We start from the raw sequence: 24,612 nt of genomic DNA on the forward strand, positions 1-24,612 counted from the left end.
GCAACCGGGGAGAGTGTGGAGGAAAATTTCGTAGGCTGACCGAAAAAATCAACGGTCTGCGCGAGCTACGAATTGGAATACCGCAGCAAAACAGTGTGAAAGATTTTGCGAGGACGATAATATTTCAAACCGTACCGTCTGCAGTTCGTGCGACCATTAATACCGAGCTGTTATGGCCGGCGCCTTCAATTTTGCATTGCAGTTTTGGATGCACTTGATGTGAACATTTATATCCAAGCTGAAAAATGTTCAAATGTGTGTGAATTCTTAATGGACCAAACTGCTGCGATCATCGGTCCCAAGACTTACACACTAGTTAAACTAACTTAAACTAACTTATGCTAAGAACAACACACACACACACACACACACACACACACACACACACACACACACATGCCCGAGGGAGGACTCGAACCTCAGGTGGGAGGGGACCTCCAAGCTAAGATTCAGCGACAAATCAACCTTCCATTTATCTGGAAAGGTTAATCGCCACGATGTGAGATTGCGGGCCACTAAACGTCCTCACATCCTGAACACTGTGCAGCACGAACGAGTCTCACCGAGAGTTAATGATTTCTGTGAAGCTGTATGGGCCGTTTTTCTTCTGTCAGAAGACTCTGACGGACACCTCATACCTCGATATGTTGCAGTCGTTGTTTATACCACTGACTCGTGATACCGAGAATATCTTCCGACAAGACGGAGCACTCCCTCATTGGAGCGTCGATGTTCGTTGCTACCTAAACGACCAACTTCGGTGTCGCCGGACCACCTGGAAAATGATGTAGCTCTGCTCCTTTGGCACACAAGATCGCCTGACCTAACGTCTTGTAACTTTTTTCTTTGGGAAAAAGTGCGAACCCCACTTCCAGGAACATCGGAACGGCTCAGAGAACGCTTCATTGCTGCTGTGATGACCACTGACTCGACGTCTGGACGTGCGTCGTGTGACCGGAGGGGCACTCACAGAACGTTTGTAGAGTGCAAAACGCGAACTTGAAGAGTTGACAGTTCTATTTGTGTGTTTGTCATATTTGTACATGTAATAGTGTGGGAAATATGGAGCTTTGAATACGAATCCGTCGTAGTAGCCATATTTATAATTTATAACGTAAAACTAGAGTGACTTACTGGAAAAATTTTGTGACTAACAGGAAAGGCCGGAAAGTGGAAATAAAATCTTTTTATTAATCATATTTGTGAAAAATCTGTTGCATGCAAAGCACATGCAAGCAACTACGCGGCATCCCAACCCAGAGGATAGAGTGAGTACTCGAAATTCCATTTCAGAAGCACTGGACGCACAGAACAATGTGCAAAAATCAAGAGGTGTAGCTCTTTCCTAAAGAACGGAGGTTAAAAGTAAATTGCAGTCTGTTTTGCACCTTTCATGGCTGACTGGACTGATAATGTCCCAGGTTCTTGTTGGTGTACCTATCTACTAAATGTTAACTATAATCCGACGTGGATAGCTGTGCGTGTTAAAGTGTCGCTTCCAGGACGGGGAGGTGTGCTGCCCCCATATAAAATCCACTCGGCGGATCAACTTTGAGGCGTCAGTGTGCGGGAAGCATGTATGTGGTTTTCAGGCGGCCTCCTGCATCCCCGCCTCACGATTTGCAAATATTAAGAACGCTTTCGCTCATTTCCACAAAAATAAAACTACTCGCAGACGGTTGGGGTACACATAGTCAGCATGGTTTCAGAAAATATCGTTCTTATGAAACACAACTAGCTCTTTATACTCATGAAGTAATAAGTGCTATCGACAGGGGATGCCAAATTGATTCCATATTTTTAGATTTTCAGAAGGCTTTCGACACCGTTCCTCACAAGCGTCTTCTAACCAAACTGCGTGCCTACGGAATATTGCCTCAGTTGTGCGACTGGATTCGTGATTTCCTGTCAGAAAGGTCACAGTTCGTAGTAATAGATGGAAAGTCATCGAGTAAAACAGAAGTAATATCCGACGTTCCCCAAGGAACTGTTATAGGCCTCTATTGTTCTTAATCTATATTAACGACATAGGAGACAATCTGAGTAGCCGTCTTAGATTGTTTCCAGATGATGCTGTCATTTACCGTCTCGTAAAGTCATCAGATGATCAAACCGACTTGCAAAATGATTTAGATAAGATATTTGTATGGTGCGAATAGTGGCAAATGACCCTGAATAAGCAAAAGTGTGAAGTTCTTCACTTGAGTACTAAAAGAAATCAGCTAAATTTCGATTATGTGATAAGTCACACAAATCTGAAGGCTGTAAATTCAACTAAATACTTAGGGATTACAATTACAAATAACCTAAATTAGAACGATCACATAGATAATATTGGGGGTAGAGCAAACCAAAGACTGCGATTTATTGGTAGAACACTTAGAAGGTGCAACAAGTCTACTAAAGAGACTGTTTACACCACGCTTGTCAGCCATATTCTGGATTATTGCTGTGCGGTGTGGGATCCGCATCAAGAGGAACTGACAGATGACATCGAAAAAGTACAAAGAAGGGCAGCTCGTTTTGTATTATCGCGAAATAGGGGAGGTAGTGTCGCAGACATGATACGTGAATTGGAGTGGCAATCATTATAACAAAGGCGTTTTTCGTTGCGACGGGATCTTCTCATGAAATTTCAATCACCAGTTTTCTCCTCCGACTGCGAAAACATCCTGTTGGCATCCAACTACATTGGGAGAAATGATCATCACGATAAAATAAGAGAAATCAGGGCTCGCACAGAAAAATTTAAGTGCTCGTTTTTCCCGTGTGCCGTTCGAGAGTGGAACGGTAGAGAGACAGCTTGAAGGTGGTTCATTGAACCCTCTACCAGGCACTTTATTGTGACTAGCAGAGTAATCACGTAGATGTAGATGTTCTGCCCTGGGGGTGACGGCGTGCCGACAGAAAGGGCTTCCGGCCACCCCTTAAATTACCCATTCCAAATCCGTTATTAACCATGCAGATCCCGTATTATCTCTGATGCGAGACAAAGGCTCAGGAAAAAGAAGAAGAAAAGTAAATCAGGAGATCGCTTACACAAGGCGCACTGCCTGTAAGCTTTTATTAGGAATGTAGTTGACATAGTATGTGCAGATATTTGTTTGTTTAATCGATTGCTTAGATGTGTGAGAGTAGGATTACCTTATTTTCGATTGAGCGCAGTGTGTAGTTTTTTTTATTAGTAATCGCTACATGGAGTGGGGAAACTGTTTGAAGGACCAGGAATCGCAAGAGAATTGGAGGCCCTGGTACTTTTAGAACGGCATTATCACAATCAAAGCGACAGCCGAAAAAAGTGAAAATTAGTCATGAATCAGTTTTCAACACCTTGCACGACATTTTGAACATGAAAAACGTGGGTGCCGCGACTTAAAACTCTCCCGCTCATTCTCGACGCTGATTTCCCTAAATCGCTTCGGGAGAATGCCGAGATGGTTCCCTTGAAATGGGTCGTCCGATTTCCTTACCCATCCTTAAAAGAATTCGAGCTTGTGCCCCGTCTCTGATGACTTCATTGTCGGCGGGACTTTAAACCCTAATCTTTCTTTTTCAATTTGCACTGGAAGCAGTCACACATACCGCTTCTTTGGGCTCTCAAATGGACAACATCCCCGGCTGCGATGTACGAATAATGTACCCAGCTCTGTGCCTTACAGCTTCATCTTTCTAGACATCGAAAATGCCTACGAACCTGTCTTGTTTCCTGTTCACTGCTACACTCTTACAAACAAATAAATTCGTCTAATTGCATCCTTTCTGACTAACCGTCCACCTTATGTAACGATCAGCAAGTACCACTCCGAAATGTTCCACTCAACTGCAAGCGAATCACAAGGATCCGTCTTGTCACCGCTCCTTTACCTGCTATTCACATCCGGCCTCCAAAAGTCATTCGCTCCTGCGCACCCACTCCAATATGCTGACGACACCGCCTTCTTTCAGTCCAGCCTATCTTCCTTTCACTCCTTCAACAATTTCTTCAGCTCCTTCTCCACACCAAGCGAGGTAGCAGGGCGGTTAGGACACTGAATTCGCATTCGGGAGGACTCGCGTCTGGCCATCCTGATTTAGTCTTTCCGTGGTTTCCCTAAATCGCTTCAGGCAAAAGCCGGGATCGTTCCTTTGAAAGGGCACGGCCGACTCTTTCGCCTCCTTCACTAGCCCTATGGAATCGATGACCTCGGTGTTTGGGCCCCTTCCTCAAATCAACCAACCAGTCCATCTCCACAACTTCCCCTCCTAGTTTTATTTGTCATAGCATCCTGTCAGTCCTAGAATAATTAGAGGAAAAAATACCCGAGCATTCCGTTCCAGACAACTGTATCTAACCATCTACAAGTGTCCATTCCACCTAACTAAAACACTGAAATATCTAGGACTAATACAGCATAAAAGTAGACCTTCGCCTACTACCTTTCTAAAACAGAGTTCGCCAGCCGAAGTGGTCGTGTGGTCCTAGGCGCTGCAGTCTGGAACCGCGACAGCGCTACGGTCGCAGGTTCGAATCCTGCCTCGGGCATGGATGTGTGTGATGTCCTTAGGCTAGTTAGGTTTAACTAGTTCTAAGTTCTAGGGGACTAATGACCTCAGCAGTTGTGTCCCATAGTGCTCAGAGCCATTTTTTTAAAACAGAGTTAACAATAGACCAAATCTACTAACTGGGTGAATAGGGAGCTTAAATTCCACGACAATCATCCATAAATAACAAAAAACAGTCAAACATTCTATCCTTACATATGTCAGTGTAATATGGGCCTCTGCTCCTCCCAAGTATTTTCAGTACCTCCAATAACTGGAATTACATTCATTCTGAACCATCTGTCATACCCAACTACTTTCTCCCACTCGTATACTGTACCAAATCATAGGATTCTTACACCTCTTCATACGCCGAGAACAATTCGCCTCTCCTACATCTCTTGTAAAGCTAACATGGAGCTAGCACATCGGTCGCTGTCTGCTTTGCACGCATCGCAGCTTCTACTTTTCATGAGAGTAGCTTCTCAGCGTGTCTCTCAATGCTGAATGTACTTCGTTCCAGTTCTTCTATGAACCGGACATCCCTGGCAGCGCTAGGAAATGTAACTTTGTGTTCCACTTAACTGTCGGACACACTGACCGCTAAGTTACGTAGGCGAGCATCGAAACGATAGTCTACCTTTATTATACGCAGTATTATAGTACGTATATTAGGAGAAACGAGGAATTGTCAACATAACAGGAAAAACTTCGGGAAGTTCATCTGTACACTTCCATCCTACGCTGTACAGCACACACCCTCAAGTGTCGAAAGAGAGGCGTCAAATACAGAAAGTATGATCTTGCATAGCGTTAACTTACAGGAGCTAGTGGCCACTTTTCTGAGATATGGCCTCGAGATGATTTCCTTCTTCAGCAAGAAATCTCCAACCCTGGAGACAAGCAGCGCAAATGCAGTCCTGCCGATGTGAGGTATACCGGATAACAGGCCGACCTGCAACAAGGAGGGGCAAAGAAGTCCTTACCATTGCACTGTTTGCCTTAAAGAAGGATAAACCACTGAAACAGCACTACTGCAAAGTATAAAGCAATTGAAACAAGAGCTCTTTGTGTTGCTACCAGTACGGTACGGCAAAAAGCTACATCATGAATAGCAGGGGCGGTATCCACTGAGGTCACAAAAGTCATGGGATGCTTTCTAATATCATGTCGGACCCCTTTTGCCAGGCATAGTGCAGCAGCTCGACGTGACATAGACTCAGCAAGTCGTTGAAAGTCCCCTGCAGAAATATTGAACCATGGTGCCTCTATAGCCGTCCATAACTGCGGAAAATGTTGCCAATGCAGGATTTTGTGCACGAACTAACCTCTCGATTACGTCCCATATATGTTCAATGGGATTCACGTCGGGCGATCTGGGTGACCAAATTAGTCGCTCGAGTTGTCCAAAATATTCTTCAAACCGATCGCGAAGAACTGTGGCCTGGTTACATCGCGAACTATCATCCGTAAACAATGAATCGTTGTTGGGGAACATAAACTCCATGAATGGGTGCATATGGTCCCCAAATAGCCGAACAGAACCATTTGTAGTCAATGATCGGTTCAGTTGGACCAGAGGATCGAGTCCATTCCACGTTCCACAGCCCACGCCATTATGGAGCCACTACCAGCTTGCACAGTGCCTTGTTGACAACTTCGTGGGGTCTGCGCCACACTCGAACCCTACCAACAGCTCTTACCGACTGAAATTGGGACCCACTGACCAGGCCACGGTTTTCTAGTCATCTAGGGTCCACCCGATATGGCCACGAGCTCGTGAGAGGCACTGCAGCCGATGTCTTGCTGTTAGCAAAGGCAGTCGCGTTGGTCGTCTGCTGTCATAGTCCATTAACGCCAAATTTTGCCGCACTGTCCTAACGGATACGTCCGACTTTGATTTCTGCGGTTATTTCACGCAGTGTTGCTTGCCTCTTCGCTTGTCTGTTAGCACTGACAACTCTACGTGAACGGTATTGTGTTGTCTCTGGTGTGTGGTAATGCCTGAAATTTGATATTCTCGGCTCACACTTGACAGTGGGGACCTCGAAATATTCAATTCCCTAACGATTTCCGAAATGGAATGTCCCGCGCGTCTAGCTCCAACTACCATTCCGCGTTCAGAGTCAGTTACTTCCCGACGTGCGGCCATAATCACGTTGGAAATCTTTTCACATGAATCATCTGAGTACAAATGACAGTCCTGCCAATGCACTGCCCTTTTATGCCTTGTGTGTGCGATACTACCGCTATCAATACATGCGCATATCGCTATCCCGTGACTTTTTCTCACCCCAATGTAGATCACTTGTAGAAAGTAGGACGGCGGCTGGTGCTGTGATAACAACGGAGAATAGCTGCTGTAGAGAACTTAGGTATCATATGACGGCTCACCTGCGAGGAAAGGCAGTTTACAGTAGGGCAAAACCACCCATGGGTAGATGGTACACTGTCCTCTGGCGTTCATAGTTGATTTATAGTATGGCTATTTAAAACATAGCGTAGTTGAATTTTTTTTTTTTACTGCTGATCACTGAGCAGAGCATTCGGTCTCTGCAAGACTGTTGTTTGAATAAAATATGTGTTACTATACCTTTGGTTTCCAACCAAACCTGCCGATTAGAGCGCGGACGTAGGTTATGATACCGACTGTAGTGATGGGTGGTGCTATGCATTCCATGACACAGTTTACTGCATTAATAGCATTGAATTGTAGTCTATCCCCGTTGTTATTCAGCCTGTACATTCGGCAAGTTGTACAGGAAACCAAAGTAAAATTTGGAGAAGGAATTAAAGCTCAGGCAAAAGAAATAAAATCTTTGTGGTTTGCCAGTGAGATTGTAATTCTGTCAGAGAACGGAATGGACAAGGTCCTGAAAGGAGGACATAAGATGAACATTAACAAAAAAGTAAGCAAGTATAATGGAATGTATTAGAATTAGATCAGACAAGGCAGACCGATTAGACTGGAAAAGGAGACGCTAAAAGCTGTTTCACAGAGGAAGACTGCACTATAATTCCTTCTCTAGATTGTCGCACTGATGACAAAATGATAGATATCGAAATTGATGACAGAGGGATAGAAAAACAATTAAAATTGCTCAAAAGAGGAAAGGCCGCTGGACCTGATGGGATACCAATTCGATTTTACACAGAGTACGCGAAGGAACTTGCTCCCCTTCTTGCAGCGGTGTACCGTAGGTCTCTAGAAGAGCATAGCGTTCCAAGAGATTTGAAAAGGGCACAGGTCATCCCCGTTTTCAAGGAGGGACGTCCAACAGATGTGCAGAACTATAGACCTAAATCTCTAACGTCGATCAGTTGCAGAATTTTGGAACACGTATTATGTTTCAGTATAATAAACCCAGCTCGCTCTATTCGTCCACGAGACTCAGAGTTCCATAGACACGGGTTCCCAGGTAGATGCCGTTTACTTGACTTCCGCAAGGCGTTTGATACAGTTCCCCACAGTAGTTTCATTAACAAAGTAAGAGCATATGAACTATCAGACCAATTGTGTCATTGGATTGAAGAGTTCCTAGACAAACAGAACGGAGCATGTCATTCTCAATGGAGAGAAGTCTTCTGAAGTAAGAGTGATTTCAGGTGTGCCACAGTGGAGTGTCGTAGGACGGTTGCTATTCACAATATATATAAATGACCTTGTGGATAACATCGGAAGTTCACTGAGGCTTTTTACAGATGATGCTGTAGCATATCGAGAGGTTGTAACAATGGAAAATTGTACTGAAATGCAGGAGGATCTGGAACGAATTGACGCATGGTGCAGGGAATGGCAATTGAATCTGAATGTAGACATGTGTAATGTGCTGCGAATACATAGAAAGGAAGATCCTTTATCATTTATCTGCAATATAACAGGTCAGCAACTGGAAGCAGTTAATTCCATAAATTATCTGGGAGTACGCATTAGGAGTGATTTAAAATGGAATGATCATATAACGTTGATCGTTGGTAAAGCAGATGCCAGACTGAGATTCATTGGAAGAATCCCAAGGAAATGCAGTCCGAAAACAAAGGAAGTGGGTTACAGTACAGTTGTTCGCACACTGCTTGAATACTGCTCACTGGCGTGGTATCCGTACCAGATAGAGTTGATAGAAGAGACAGAGAAGATCCAACAGAGAGCAGCGCGCTTCGTTACAGGATCATTTAGTAATCGCGGAAGCGTCACGGAGATGATAGATAAACTCCAGTGGAAGACTGCAAGAGAGACGCTCAGTAGCTCGGTACGTTTTTTTTATTTTATTTATTTATTTATTTATTTTTATGACATACCTTCACCGAGGAGTCAAGCAGTATATTGCTCCCTCCTACGAATATCTCGCGAAGAGACCATGAGAATAAAATCAGAGAGATTAGAGCCCACACAGAGGCATTCTGACAATCTTTCTCTCCACGAACAATACGAGACTGGAATAGAAGGGAGAACCGATAGAGGTACTCAAGGTACCCTCCGCCACACACCGTCAGGTGGCTTGCGGAGTATGGATGTAGATGTAGATGTAGAAAATTAGCAGATGAGTTCTGCTACTTTGACAGTAAAGTAAGTGATGATGGCCGAAGTAGGGAGGTTATAAAATGAAAACTCGCTATGGCGAGAAAACCGTTTTTGAGCAAGAGAAATCTGTTAACATCGAATAGTGATTTAAGCTTAGGAGGTTTTTTGAAGGTATTTGCTGGAGTGTAGCGTTGTATGGAAGTGATACGTGGATGATAACCAGTTCAGACAAGAAGAGAATAGAAACTTTTGAAATGTTGTGCCACAAAGGAACGCTGAAGATTAGATGGGTAGGTCATATAACCCATGAGGACGCCTCGAACAGAACTGGGGAGAAAACCAATTTGTGCCATGATTTGACGAAAAGAAGGGATCGCTTGATAGGACACATTCTGAGACGTCTAGGGATCACCAATTCAGTACTGGAGGGAAATGCGGTGGTAAAAATTGCAGATGGAGAGCAGGAGGTGAATACAATAAGCAAGTTCAAAAGCATGTAGGTTACAGTAGTTACTCCATGATGAAGAACCTCGCACAGGATAGAGTAGCGAGGAGAGCTGCATCAGACCAGTCTTCGGACTGAAGACCACAACAATAATAACAACAACGATAATGAATAATAATCAAATTAAATGAGCTATGTTACCACGGATGGAACGTAACTATCTCCATTTGTACTGGAGATAAGCAGTACGTGTAGAGGGTTTAGTCAGACACCGCCACGTCAAAGCAAGACACAGAATCCAGAATGAGATTTTCACTCTGCAGCGGAGTGTGCGCTGATATGAAACTTCCTGGCAGATTAAAACTGTGTGCCCGACCGAGACTCGAACTCGGGACCTTTGCCTTTCGCGGGCAAGTGCTCTACCAACTGAGCTACCGAAGCACGACTCACGCCCGGTACTCACAGCTTTACCTCTGCCAGTACCTCGTCTCCTACCTTCCAAACTTTACAGAAGCTCTCCTGCGAACCTTGCAGAACTAGCACTCCTGAAAGAAAGGATATTGCGGAGACATGGCTTAGCCACAGCCTGGGGGATGTTTCCAGGATCTGCCAGGAAGTTTCATATCAGCGCACACCCCGCTGCAGAGTGAAAATCTCATTCTGGAAACATCCCCCAGGCTGTGGCTAAGCCATGTCTCCGCAATATCCTTTCTTTCAGGAGTGCTAGTTCTGCAAGGTTCGCAGGAGAGCTTCTGTAAAGTTTGGAAGGTAGGAGACGAGGTACTGGCAGAAGTAACGCTGTGAGTACCGGGCCTGAGTCGTGCTTCGGTAGCTCAGTTGGTAGAGTACTTGCCCGCGAAAGGCAAAGGTCCCGAGTTCGAGTCTCGGTCGGACACACAGTTTTAATCTGCCAGGAAGTTTCATATCAGCGCACACTGCGCTGCAGAGTGAAAATCTCATTCTGGAAACATCCCCCAGGCTGTGGCTAAGCCATGTCTCCGCAATATCCTTTCTTTCAGGAGTGCTAGTTCTGCAAGGTTCGCAGGAGAGCTTCTGTAAAGTTTGGAAGGTAGGAGACGAGGTACTGGCAGAAGTAAAGCTGTGAGTACCGGGCGTGAGTCGTGCTTCGGTAGCTCAGTTGGTAGAGCACTTGCCCGCGAAAGGCAAAGGTCCCGAGTTCGAGTCTCGGTCGGGCACACAGTTTTAATGTGCCAGGAAGTTTCATATCAGCGCACACTCCGCTGCAGAGTGAAAATCTCATTCTGGAAACATCCCCCAGGCTGTGGCTAAGCCATGTCTCCGCAATATCCTTTCTTTCAGGAGTGCTAGTTCTGCAAGGTTCGCAGGAGAGCTTCTGTAAAGTTTGGAAGGTAGGAGACGAGGTACTGGCAGAAGTAAAGCTGTGAGTACCGGGCGTGAGTCGTGCTTCGGTAGCTCAGTTGGTAGAGTACTTGCCCGCGAAAGGCAAAGGTCCCGAGTTCGAGTCTCGGTCGGGCACACAGTTTTAATCTGCCAGGAAGTTTCATATCAGCGCACACTCCGCTGCAGAGTGAAAATCTCATTCTGGAAACATCCCCCAGGCTGTGGCTAAGCCATGTCTCCGCAATATCCTTTCTTTCAGGAGTGCTAGTTCTGCAAGGTTCGCAGGAGAGCTTCTGTAAAGTTTGGAAGGTAGGAGACGAGGTACTGGCAGAAGTAAAGCTGTGAGTACGGGGCGTGAGTCGTGCTTCGGTAGCTCAGTTGGTAGAGCACTTGCCCGCGAAAGGCAAAGGTCCCGAGTTCGAGTCTCGGTCGGGCACACAGTTTTAGTCGGCCAGGAAGTTTCATATCAGCGCACACTCCGCTGCAGAGTGAAAATCTCATTCTGGAAACATCCCCCAGGCTGTGGCTAAGCCATGTCTCCGCAATATCCTTTCTTTCAGGAGCGCTAGTTCTGCAAGGTTCGCAGGAGAGCTTCTGTAAAGTTTGGAAGGTAGGAGACGAGGTACTGGCAGAAGTAAAGCTGTGAGTACCGGGCGTGAGTCGTGCTTCGGTAGCTCAGTTGGTAGAGCACTTGCCCGCGAAAGGCAAAGGTCCCGATTTCGAGTCTCGGTCGGGCACACAGTTTTAATCTGCCAGGAAGTTTCAAGACACAGAATTCCCAATATTTCCACCAACCTGGCGTTTCAACCGATGTAGTCGTCCCAGCATGTAGATCTTGAGTCCGCTGCGTTTGCTACAAGGCTTTGATGGAACTACGATGGAACAGCCTGAAGCTCTTTCTCACTTAAATAATGAGTAATTAGTTTATCGGGGTGCCACCTCTTTCTATTATTAACATTTCTTGAGATAGAATAGTAAACTGAACAGCAATGTTGCGTAATCATGTGCACGCTTACAAAAGTCGCTCGCAAATTTACCAAGCACTCTTTTTCGTCAAAATACAACTCTTTATCACTTTTACAAGTGATAAACTAGTGTTAACATATCACAAGCCAAATCACGCTTCCCTAAGCTCAATAATAAATTGTGCTGCTCGCAGGTTCCGCAAATACCCGAACCGTGCACTGCATCACCTGCGATCCACCAACTGAACTGTCTGGAGCGAACCAACCCGTTAGTCGGTCATTTGGAAAGAAGGCGACGACTCACTAAGTGATTCAGCTCTTTCTAACGTTTCAACTATTTACTTAAAGTTGAAATAAATTTACGTATTCATTATGCGATGATAATGCACTATTCAGAAGTTCTCCCATACAATCATGAAAAAAATACTAATTTAGTAGTAATAAATAAGCGGAAATAAGAATTCCGAAGCGGAGGCCACAGGATATTTCGTCCATCATTTATTACAGCAGCCAGTTAAAACAAAAGTATATTCAGTTGCCACAGTTTGCAACGGCTGCTGTAAACTAGGTAGCAGCAGTTGTTGTTCTTGTCTCAGTCCACCTAAAGAAGCCACGCATCTGCTACTGTATCTTTGCTCAACTCGGATGTGGTTTGTGGAAATAAAACCATGGCTCAAAAGAAGTTCGCCAGGCTAGGCGAGCGGTCTAACGCGCTGCTTCCAGAGCGGGATGGCGTGCCGGTCCCCGGCACGAAACCGCCCGGCGGATTAGTGTCGAGGTCCGGTGTGCCGCACAGCCTATGGATGGTTTTTAAGGCGGTTTTCCATCTGCCTCGGAGAATGCGGGCTTGGTTCCCCTTATTCCGCCTCAGTTACACTATGTCGGCGATTGCTGCGCAAACACTGTCTCCAAGTACGTGTACACCATAATTACTCTACCAGGCAAATATTTGGGGCTACACTCGTCTGGTATGAGACGTTTCCGGGATTGGGGGAGGGGGGGGGGATGGTACTGGGGGCTGAACCGCACAATAACCCTTGGTTCCGTGTGGGGCGGCAGTGGGGTAGGTGGATTACTGTGGCCTATTGTGGGGTTGTGAACCACTGAGGGCTACGGCGGCACGAAGCCTCTCCGTCGTTCCAAGTCCCCGGTTTAATACACAATACACAGTGGCTCAAAGAACTATAAATGTTACAAGTTCCAGAGTTTGGATTCATTTGGGTACTTTTATATATGTTGTAAATTTCACAAACAGTATACAAGGTATATAGGAACAATAATACAGAAATATTGAGCCACGAAAGGAATAATTCCCTCATCGTCAAGGTGTATATTGTGTACAGTAGTGATTCTAGCGATACCAAGGGTATTCCAAGATTTCTGATTGGCGCTCAAACGCATTATAGCTAAGAGCTAGTGAGTACTCTGACACATGACACTCAGTGATTCGGAACGGTTCTCTGCATCCATGTCATCACTGAAAGAATAACTCCACGCAGAGTCATGGGGTGAATCACGAGATTTGACAACATGCTTATCAGTGAAGACTGGCACGACTGATCGCTACTGTCTGGGGGTAGAAAACTATAACCTACCCATTACTAGCATTTCCATACGTATACGTTGCAAGCAGAGGCAGGGATCATATTAATGTCTCTCCAAGTTCGCTGATTTTGACCTTTTGGACATGTTCTGGGAACTGTTGGAAATGCAGGGTGTTTCACAATACCTTCTACCGGCTTCTAAGAGTGGTAGATGGGAATTACTAGATAAAATTTTGATGAGGAACCCATGGCCGGGAATGTACCATTGGATATACAGTTTGATTTAGTGACGTTACAAACTTTTAGGGATGATGGAGAAGTGTAAATGTGTCAATCTGAGGTAAGGGATCCTCTTCCGGGAAAGGACCAAATCGAAAGACATAGGTGAAAATGGTTCTGATATCTTTCACTGTGAAATAGATGTACCGGTACAGTTATCACTAAGACCGTATGGTAGGCAACTTTCAGAGGTGGCAGTATGGACCAAAACAAGGAAAAAATGTCTAGTAAACATGGGCTCTTAACTCTATACCTTAAGAACAATGAGCATTTCTTTATCTTAGATGCTGTGAAGAACATATGTCCTACTGAAAGCTCTTTGGTCCCCCATATTTTTTGAGGAGATAGTTTGGAACAAAATAAGAAAGAAAGACCTGTTGTAAATATTGGCTCTAAAATGCACAGCTTAAGATCTACGAGCACTTGTTCATCTTCGCTCCTGCGAAACAGGTATCTTCTAATTACCAAGTACCCATAGCTCTTAAGATATGCACTTTAGAGCCCGTATTTAATGGACTTTTTTCTGGACTCTTCGGATGAACACATAACGTACCATTTTCGTCGGGCTACGACAACGGCTGCGAGAAATTTGTACGTGCACAACTAGGAGGGTTCATTGTGATGTTTCACGGACGCGTCATTCTGTCGACTTTGAAGAGGACGTACTTCGTCACATAGAAGAGAAACCGATGACTAGTATTCGAAATATTGCCCATCCCATGGACTCCTGTAGAACAGACAGGTCAGAGTTCATTGTCTCCGCTATGTGCGTATCTTGAAGCTGGAGATTTTAAATTGAGCCGATCTTCACAGTTATTTTACATCCAAACGGTACACGGGTTCAAGGATGTATCTATTAAGTCTCCACTACGAACCCTGGTGGCCTGAAATACAAACTGTGAAACACTGAGCAAGGATGACCGGCAACAATTACAGTACTGCCAGACCCCTCTAGAAGATGAGATTGTGGATGATTAGAGTACTATTGCGATGTTAGTATGTCAGGGGTGACGTTAAGCTTCGAGAGGAAGCATGCATCCAAGCTGCCAAAGTTGTGCAGTTTCCCAAATGCTCGTACCGAGTCCCTGGGCCATCACAACCTGCCCTCGGTCAAACTCAGAAAGATCGTGCGCCTCCCGCGTTCTACACACGGAGAGCACGCTCACTGAAACTGCATGCGCTGTGCGTGTCTGACGGGCAGTCATCCTCGCCAGGTGATGCCGCTACCACCTAGATGGATTTATATAAATAGTAGGTCGGTAGTTATAATGTTCTGCCTGATCAGTGTATGTCTTGATTATATTATCCAAGGCGTTGCAAAATATGGAAGACTGAAATAATGTGATCCCCCAGGTTTTTTGGTGTGATTGCTTCCTAGTATGCTTTCGTTTTTTCAGCCGAGTTGTAGATTTCATTTGCGTAACATTTCGGCGACCGACCCAGTTCTCTTGTTCATGTGCTGCGAACTGTTTTACTAAGCGTACTCGTTGCCTCGACTGCAACAATACCATAAACTTTCGTATTGCGGAGTATTTTTAGGTAAAGTTCGACACGCGGCACCCGCTCCGCCCTTCGCTCATTTGGTTTGCAGAGCCCGCACTGTGAAACACACATTCTCTCAGCGTTTCCCATCTCCGCTGGGTGTGATGGCTGGCGAGATCTTCCTAAATCGAGTGCCGGACCACAAGCCTACTTTACGTAGAAACCTCCGTCCTGGATTATTAGATTTACCCACTGCTTTATTTCGATAGATTTTTTAACTACGCTGTCCCAGAAACGTCTTGTTTGCACAACGATAATGATCTTCTCGTATTTTAGTTCGTGATTATATTCGAGGTAGTCCTAGACGGTAGGCGATTTTCGTGGTTTCTTTAGTCAGGTGTGTCACTGATGTTCCTTGCACCGCCGGCCGCGGTGGTCTCGCGGTTAAGGCGCTCAGTCCGGAACCGCGCGACTGCTACGGTCGCAGGTTCGAATCCTGCCTCGGGCATGGATGTGTGTGATGTCCTTAGGTTAGTTAGGTTTAAGTAGTTCTAAGTTCTAGGGGACTGATGACCACAGAAGTTAAGTCCCATAGCGCTCAGAGCCATTTGAACCATTTTTTCCTTGCACCTCTAGTCGACTGTTCTCATAGTCTGCTCCACGTAAGACATGCAGCATACTCTGAGAAGCAGTTGTACAAAAGCGCAGCGGACGCTGGCAGTCTAACTCTCGTGTAAATAGCGGCGCGACACCAGCAGTTCGTTACTGTCCGGTAGGAGTCCACGCCAGGCAGCGAGTATGCATAAAAACAGCTCGCAGTAGCTCAGAACTGAGTCGGTCGACGGAACATTGTGCATAAAACCGAATCTACAACTCAGCTGAACATCCGAAAGCATATCATTGGCTTGAAATAACTGTATCCCGTGAAAGGGCCTTTATTTTACAAAAAGACCATGCCACACAATATTGCCTCTAAATTTTTTTCTCGTCTTCGTGGCGTACCCATTGAATTTATACACTGATCAGTCAGAACTTTATGATTACCAACCTACTATCGATAAAAACCCATACAGGCGATAGCAGCGACACCTAGCGAGGAATGACTGCTAGTCAGACACATGTATGTTGCATGTAGTATCAGTGAGCCTGCTGTCCGCGTGTAGATTGGAGAAGGCGTGTGATCTGTCTGAGTTTGACCGAGGGCAGATTTTTGATGGCCTGAAGGCTGGGCACGAGCATTTCAGAAACTGCACGGCATGTCGGGTGTTTGAGAGGTGCTGTGGTGTGTGTCTTCCACACGTGGCGAAACCAAGGTGAAACCACTTCCAAACGTCGTGGAGTTGGGCGGTCAATCCTCATTACTGATGTCGGACGTCGTAGGCTGAGCGGACTGGTGAAACAGGACAGGTGGCGAACTGTGGCGCAGCTAACATCAGACTTTAATGCTGGGCAGAGAACAAATGTATTTGAACACACAGTGCACCGAACACCCCTAACGATGGGCCTCCGCAGACGACGGCCCATGCATGTGCCAATGTTAACACTACGACATCGGCAACTACGACTGGAATGGACACGTGACAATCAGCACTGGACGTTGTCGCAGTGGCACAGATTGGCATGGTCTGCTGAATCCTGATACCTTCTTCATCCTGCCGACGGAAGGGTGCGAATCCGTCGTCTTACAAGAGAACAGCTCCTTGCACTTTTACTGAAGGACGGAGACAAGCTGGCGGTAGCTCCATTCACGTGGGCATCCATGGGTCCACTGGAGCTAGTGCAAGGCACGACGACGGCCAAGGAGTGTCGTACGCTGGTTGCAGACCACCTCCACCTCTTCATGACGATCATGTTTTCCAACGGCAGTGGCATTTTTCACCAGGATAATGCGCCATGTCACAAGGCCACGAGTCTGATGGGATGGTTCGAATAACACAGTGGCGAGTTCCAATTGATGTGGTGGCCCCAACACTCGCCAGATCTGAACCCGATCGAACACATCAGGGATGTGGTTGAACGTCACGTCAGAGCTCGTCGCCCTCCTCTCAGGAATTGACGGCAATTGGGTGACTTACGTGAGTAGATGTGGTGCCAGCTCCCTCCAACGACCTACCAAGGTCTCACTGCTTCCATGCTACGACACGTCGTTGCTATCATCCAAGCTGGCTACTAGACAGATGGTCACAATGTTCTGGCTGATCAGTGTAATTTCGGTATCTAGAGGGTGTTACAAAAAGGTACGGCCAAACTTTCAGGAAACATTCCTCACACAGAAAGAAAGAAAATATGTTATGTAGACATGTGTCCGGAAACGCTTACTTTCCATGTTAGAGCTCATTTTATTACTTCTCTTCAAATCACATTAATCATGGAATGGAAACACACAGCAACAGAACGTACCAGCGTGACTTCAAACACTTTGTTACAGGAAATATTCAAAATGTCCTCCGTTAGCGAGGATACATGCATCCACCCTCCGACGCATGGAATCCCTGATGCGCTGATGCAGCCCTGGAGAATGGCGTATTGTATCACAGCCGTCCACAATACGAGCACGAAGAGTCTCTACATTTGGTACCGGGGTTGCGTAGACAACAGCTTTCAAATGCCCCCATAAATGAAAGTCAAGAGGGTTGAGGTCAGGAGAGCGTGGAGGCCATGGAATTGGTCCGCCTCTACCAATCCATCGATCACCGAATCTGTTGTTGAGAAGCGTACGAACACTTCGACTGAAATGTGCAGGAGCTCCATCGTGCATGAACCACATGTTGTGTCGTAAAGGCACATGTTCTAGCAGCACAGGTAGAGTATCCCGTACGAAATCATGATAACGTGCTCCATTGAGCGTAGGTGGAAGAACATGGGGCCCAATCAAGACATCACCAACAATGCCTGCCCAAACGTTCACAGAAAATCTGTGTTGATGACGTGATTGCACAATTGCGTGGGGATTCACGTCAGCCCACATATGTTGATTGTGAAAATTTACAATTTGATCACGTTGGAATGAAACCTCATCCGTAAAGAGAACATTTGCACTGAAAAGAGGATTGACACATTGTCGGATGAACCATTCGCAGAAGTGTACCCGTGGAGGCCAATCAGCTGCTGATAGTGCCTGCACACGCTGTACACTGTACGGAAACAACTAGTTCTCCCGTAGCACTCTCCATATAGTGACGTGATCAACGTTACCTTGTACAGCAGCAACTTCTCTGACGCTGACATTAGGGTTATCGTCAACTGCACGAAGAATTGCCTCGTCCATTGCAGGTGTCCTCGACGTTCTAGGTCTTCCCCAGTCGTGAGTCATAGGCTGGAATGTTCCGTGCTCCCTAAGACGCCGATCAATTGCTTCGAACGTCTTCCTGTCGGGACTCCTTCGTTCTGGAAATCTGTCTCGATACAAACGTACCGCGCCACGGCTATTGCCCCGTGCGAATCCATACATCAAATGGGCATCTGGCAACTCCGCATTTGTAAACATTGCACTGACTTCAAAACCACGTTCGTGATGAACACTAACCTGTTGATGCTACGTACTGATGTGCTCGATGCTAGTTCTGTAGAGCAATGAGTCGCATGTCAACACAAGCACCGAAGTCAACATTACGTTCCTACAATTGGGCCAACTGGCGGTGAATCGAGGAAGTACAATACATGCTGACGAAACTAAAATGAGCTCTAACATGGAAAGTAAGCGTTTCCGGACTCATGTTCACGTAACATCTTTTCTTTATTTGTGTGTGAGGAATGTTTCCTGAAAGTTTGGCCGTACCTTTTTGTAACACCCTGTATAAAACATACGAAAACTTTCGAGGGCGTGCTGAAAATTTTTTATGTGTAAACTCTTACAAAATTTTAAATAAAACAAAATTATCAACATTCTGCATCTTTATTCTTCATATCTGTTTTTCAACATAGTCACTCTTGCAACGAACACAGTTCTCCCAACGAGAGACCAGTTAGTTGCTACCGTCACTGCAGAATGTTTGGCTTTGTTGAAGGAGCAACAACCACACTTCTACTTGCACCGTTTCACCACTATCAAAGGAAAGTCTCGAAGGTCCTCTTTAAGTTTTGGAAACAGATGAAAATGGGATGGGACGAATTCCAGACCTGTATTGAGGATGATCGATGACAACTGAGAACCCAAATGGTCGGATGTTGCAGATACCGCAACTCTCGTGTGTGGTTTGGCATTGTCATGCTAAAGGAGAGGGTACTGCGTGTATGGACGAACTCTTCGAATTCGAAACTCTATTACAGCACGCTGATTCTCGCGTACCTACTTAGTTACGTTACATACCGCCATGTTATTCGGAGCACTCTAGTGGCAGAGGGCTGTAAATATGTAGACTTGGAGAAAAAAGATGTAGAATGTTATAAGGTTTGTTTTAATTAAAGCTTTAAGATTTTCGCATAAAAATTTCCGAGCCATTAAATTTCAGCACGCCCTCGTATTTTAAACATTATAAGCATACTAATAATCGGTTCCACAACAACATAAATATTTCATTTATAATTTTCATCACTGGGCTATGCAATAGCAAAAGTGTGTTGTAACTTCAGCAGCACGGTTTCTGCCAAAGTGCTCTGGATTCAACCCAAACGCGTGTGTGCGGTCTGTCGAGGCGCCTCTCCGGGGAGGCTGATGACGACACAGGGTTGCTGCTCGTAAGTGTATGCGAACACTTACCTAATGTAACACAGTATATTCCATACACTGACACTCATTCGATTGCAGCGAGTCAGATGTTGGTTCGGGGAGGCTCCTAACAAATAACAGTCATCTCTGAGCGGAACCGGATAATGATCGAATATGACTAAATGGAGCATTGTCTTCTTCAACCATACTATAGTGCCTTTGAAGTAATCTGCATCGCATTCAGCGCTGTCTGCGTAAGAGAAACAGGCTGTAGAATCGTATGGTACTCAAAACGAATAACCTATTCGATTTTAAAACAGTTTATTTTATGACTGTAGTTCGTGATAGCCTCGTCATTTACCTAGTGAGTTGTTATCGGGGGTAAGATTCTGTTCCTATTTCATGCTTACGTTCCGAAAATCAAAGGCTGTATTGAGAATAATTAATGCTTGAATCAAGCATTTGTACTTGCACTTTTCATAAATTATATAAAGTAACTTTAACTGCCTCCCTTGAACCATGGGCCCTGCCAAGGTCGGGTCGGGTGTCGTGCACGCCTCAATAATACAGATAGCCGTACGACAGACGCATCTGTGGAGAGTCCACAACAACCAGTGGTTCCTGAAGTGCCGGCCTTTGGTGGCCAAGCGGTTCTAGGCGCTTCAGTCTGGAACCGCGCGACCGCTATGGTCGCAGGATCGAATCCTGCCTCGGGCATGGATGTGTGTGATGTCCTTAGGTTAGTTAGGTTTAAGTAGTTTAAGTTCTAGGGGACTAATGACCTGAGATGTTAAGTCCCATAGTACTTAGAGCCATTTGAACAGGCAGTAGCAAAAGACTGAGTCGCTCAGGAAAGTTCAATGATTCCGAAGGTGGACTAGTTGTTGCCTGCTACCTGACTAGCAAATCAATCAAGGGCATTTTAACCCTTCTTCAGCTGCTCAGGTTGACTGTTGGTCGTGTGACTCAAGTAGAAAGAGCAACCACAGATGAACCAAGACCAGCCAGAACTCATGTACTGACGTATAGTAGGGACCGTGGATCCTTTCGGAGGGTGAACGTAAAAGTACACTATGTGATCAAAAGTATCCGGACGCTTGGCTGAAAATGACTCACAAGTTCGTGGCGCCCTCCGTCGGTAACGCAGGAATTCAGTATGGTGTTGGCTCACCCTTAGGCTTGATGACAGCTTCCACTCTCGCAGACATACGTTCAGTCAGGTGCTGGAAGGTTCTTAGGGAACAGCAGCCCACTCTTCATGGAGTGCTTCACGATGTAGGTCGGTGAGGCCTGACGAAGTCGGGGTTCCAAAACGTCCCAAAGGTGTCCTATAGTATTCAGTTCAGGACTCTGTGCAGGCCAGTCCATTGCGGGGATGTTACTGTCGTGTAACCACTCCGCCACAGGCCGTGCATTATGAATTGGTGCTCGATCGTGTTGAGAGATGCAATTTCCATCCCCGAATTGTTCTTCAACAGTGGGAAGCAAGAAGGTGCTTAAAAAGTCAATGTAGGCCTGTGCTGTAATAGCACCACGCAAAACAAGGAGTGCAAGGCCCCTCCACGAAAAACAAGACCACACCATAACACCACCGCCTCCGAATTTTACTGTTGGTACTACATACGCTGGCAGATGACGGTCACTGGGTATTTGCCATATCCACACCCTGCCATCGGATCGCCACATTGTGTACCGTGATTCGTCACTTTACATAACGTTTTTCCACTGTTCAATCGTCCAATGTTTACGCTCCTTTCACCAAGCGAGGTGTCGTTTGGCATTTACCGGCGCCATGTGTGGCTTATAAGCAGCCGCTCAAGCATGAAATCCAAGTTTTCTCACTTCCCGCCTAATTGTCAAGTACTTGCAGTGGATCCTGATGCAGTTTGGAATCCCTGTGTGATGGTCTGGATAGATGTCTGGCTATTACACATTACGACCCTCTTCAACTGTCGGCGGGCTCAGTCAGTCAACAGACGAGATCAGCCTGTACGCTTTTGTGCTGTAAGTGTCCCTTCACGTTTCCGCTTCACTACCACATCGGAAACAGTGGCTCGAGGGATGTTTAGGAGTTGGAAATCTCGCATACAGACGTATGACACAAGTGGTACCCAATCACCTGACCACGTTCGAAGTCCGTGAGTTCCGCGGAGTGCCCCATTCTGCTCTCTGACGATGTTTAATGACTACTGCGGTCGCTCATATGGAGTACCTGGCAGTAGGTAGCAGCACAATGTACCTAAGATGAATAAGTATGTTTATGGGGGTATCCGGATACTTTTGATCACGTAGTATAGCATGAAATCAGAGCACGGAATCACTCATGAGTTTCTGAATGCTACCAGCAATCCAGACACAATTACCGTATGTGGGGAGTGAAACAGATTGGAGTACAATGGCCTAGCTGCTTCTCATAAGCCACACACTCCTGTGGTCTATAATAAGCGACACTTGGTGTAATGTAAAGAGCGACGCCACTGGATAGAGAATGACTTGAGCGAGTCATTTGGAGTGATGAATCACCCTATACCATGTGGCAATCCGATGGCAGGTTTTATGTTTCGCATACACCTGGAAAAATCCAGAATGAGATTTTCACTCTGCAGCGGAGTGTGCTCTGATATCAAACTTCCTGGCACATTAAAACTGTGTGCCGGACCGAGACTCGAACTCGGGTCAGAAGTAAAGTTGTGAGGACAGGACGTGAGTCGTGCTTGGGTAGCTCAGTTGGTAGAGCACTTTCTGGCGAATAGGCAAAGGTCCCGAGTTCGATTCTCTGTCCGGCACACAGTTTTAATCTGCCAGGAAGTTTCATCTGGAAAAATGTTACCTGCCATCACCTGCAAACTCAACAGTGAAGTACGAAGGTGGTGCTACGGTACGGGGGTGTTTGTCGGTGTTAGGGTCCGGTGCCATTACTGAGCCTAAGAAAACGCTAAATGCAGAAGAATGTGAACAGATTTTACAGCAGTATGCACTGCTTACAATAGAGCAACAGTTCGGAGACTATGACTGTTTCTATCAGCATGACAATGTAATGTATCATAAAGCAGCATGTGTGAGGCAATCACCCAAAACACATAAATACAAATCACCGTCAACATTACAGAGAAGCTACCAATGAGCAATTTCCTGGAGAAGACAAATGAATCTTCTGCCGGAGAATTATGTCGGTAATGAACCCATCCCGCCCCTAACACACTCAACGACGTTAGAGGATAGCTGCATTAATATGATAGAATATATAGATGATATGAAAAACTGTGATTCCATCCACTACGAGGTGGCAAAGCAAATTAAAAGACAATTACACCACTGGGTAAACTTCCAAATAACATTAACGCAGAGGATAGATGAGTTGGAAGATTAGCTTACATATATTGTGCATAAGAAAGTGTACAAACAAAACCGTCATACTCCTTCACAATTTCTCCCAGCTGAAGTACATCACACCACACATACACAGGATGAGCACAAACCAGAATCATCATCACATGGAAAACCCTACGACACACGCAAATGTGAACAGTACATCAAACCAGTCAAATTTGTCTCAGGAGGCAGTCTTCGCCCCGGGAAAAAGGAACAAGGAACAAGGAACAGACAGGCGCGCAGTCCCTGGATCAAAACACATTGAAACACTCAGGCTACAGACCAATACAAAACTCAAAACTACCGGACCCAGACTTATAAAAATAGACCAATTAGATGAGGACAAATCTGAGGGAGAGACATGTGACATTTGCAACGATGTCAACGTGCGTCTAGCAACAACCTCCACTCCAAACATAAACAAAGGCAACACAACACATACAGTCAGTCCCATACAAATCATCACCATCGCCGACACCACGCCAGCAAGCACCACCAACATCAGTGAAAAACGTGTGAAGGCAAAAAGCATTGAAGAAGCGTGTGACAAAACGAAAAGTAATCGTGTTTGCATCTCAAAGACGTCTTAAAATGTCTCCCAATCAGCGGCCAACACCAAGCCACAATCCGTGTAGTACCACCTCAGAGACCGCAACAGAAACTATCACTAACAGCAAGCCAGCTACACGTAATTATGATAATTTAGAATTTAATTTACTTTTAAGTAGGCTAGAGGAAAAGGAGATACTGCAGACAGCGCAGCGGATGCTAATTAGATTGTGCCATTCAAAGGGAGATTCTCTCTGTTTTCCAGTTACTGAGCAAACAGACAGAATCATCCTAAGGACAGAAAATATTCCTACATCAGCAGAGCCGCTGCTCGACCTCATGCTCCAGGTCTGTCTGCGCAGGTCAGAATCATTCGACTTGGACAAAATATATATAGATCATGTAAGAGCACACGGACGAACATATTTCGATTACTCACAGACTGGCAGTAAATGTTTTGTACACGTAAAACGCCCAGAACACATAGACAAAAAAATGAATATCTTACAACATAAACAAATAACAGTATGACAATCAGCGCGGAAATCCCTAAAATAGCACAAGACTTGCAGGCAGACATCACGTGCTTACAAGAACCTTATAATAGTAATCGGCAACTGGTATGTCTATCAAAACATGCTACCACAATAACAGGCAGCAATGACTGTAAGGCTGCAAATTCTAAATAGAAATTATAACATAATTAAGGTAACAGTTATGCAATCAACACTTCGTTACCGTAGAGATAACTAACGAGAACGTCACATGGGTTATTGCATCCATGTACGCCCAATACAGCCATCAAATACAGCCGTACGCAGACTGCATCAGAGACATAGTAATGTATGCCAGACGCAACAAAATTTGTGATAAGTGCTGACATTAATTCCAGACCGACCCTCTGGAACTCAGACAGAACAGAT

The 24,612-nt window shown here is 45.5% G+C and overlaps 1 protein-coding gene across 1 annotated transcript in view; it reads right to left on the reverse strand.

The window, feature by feature from the left end:
• LOC124775694 (sialin-like) overlaps positions 1-24,612 on the reverse strand; it is a 172,957-nt gene that overhangs the window by 55,260 nt on the left and 93,085 nt on the right. The window contains exon 7 of the mRNA XM_047250521.1: positions 5,344-5,476. Within this exon, the coding sequence (XP_047106477.1) occupies positions 5,344-5,476 (133 nt within the window). The remainder of the gene's footprint in view (positions 1-5,343; positions 5,477-24,612) is intronic.

This window comes from Schistocerca piceifrons, chromosome 2 (genome assembly GCF_021461385.2).
Source record: "Schistocerca piceifrons isolate TAMUIC-IGC-003096 chromosome 2, iqSchPice1.1, whole genome shotgun sequence".
In the NCBI taxonomy this organism is placed as follows: Eukaryota; Metazoa; Arthropoda; class Insecta; order Orthoptera; family Acrididae; genus Schistocerca; species Schistocerca piceifrons.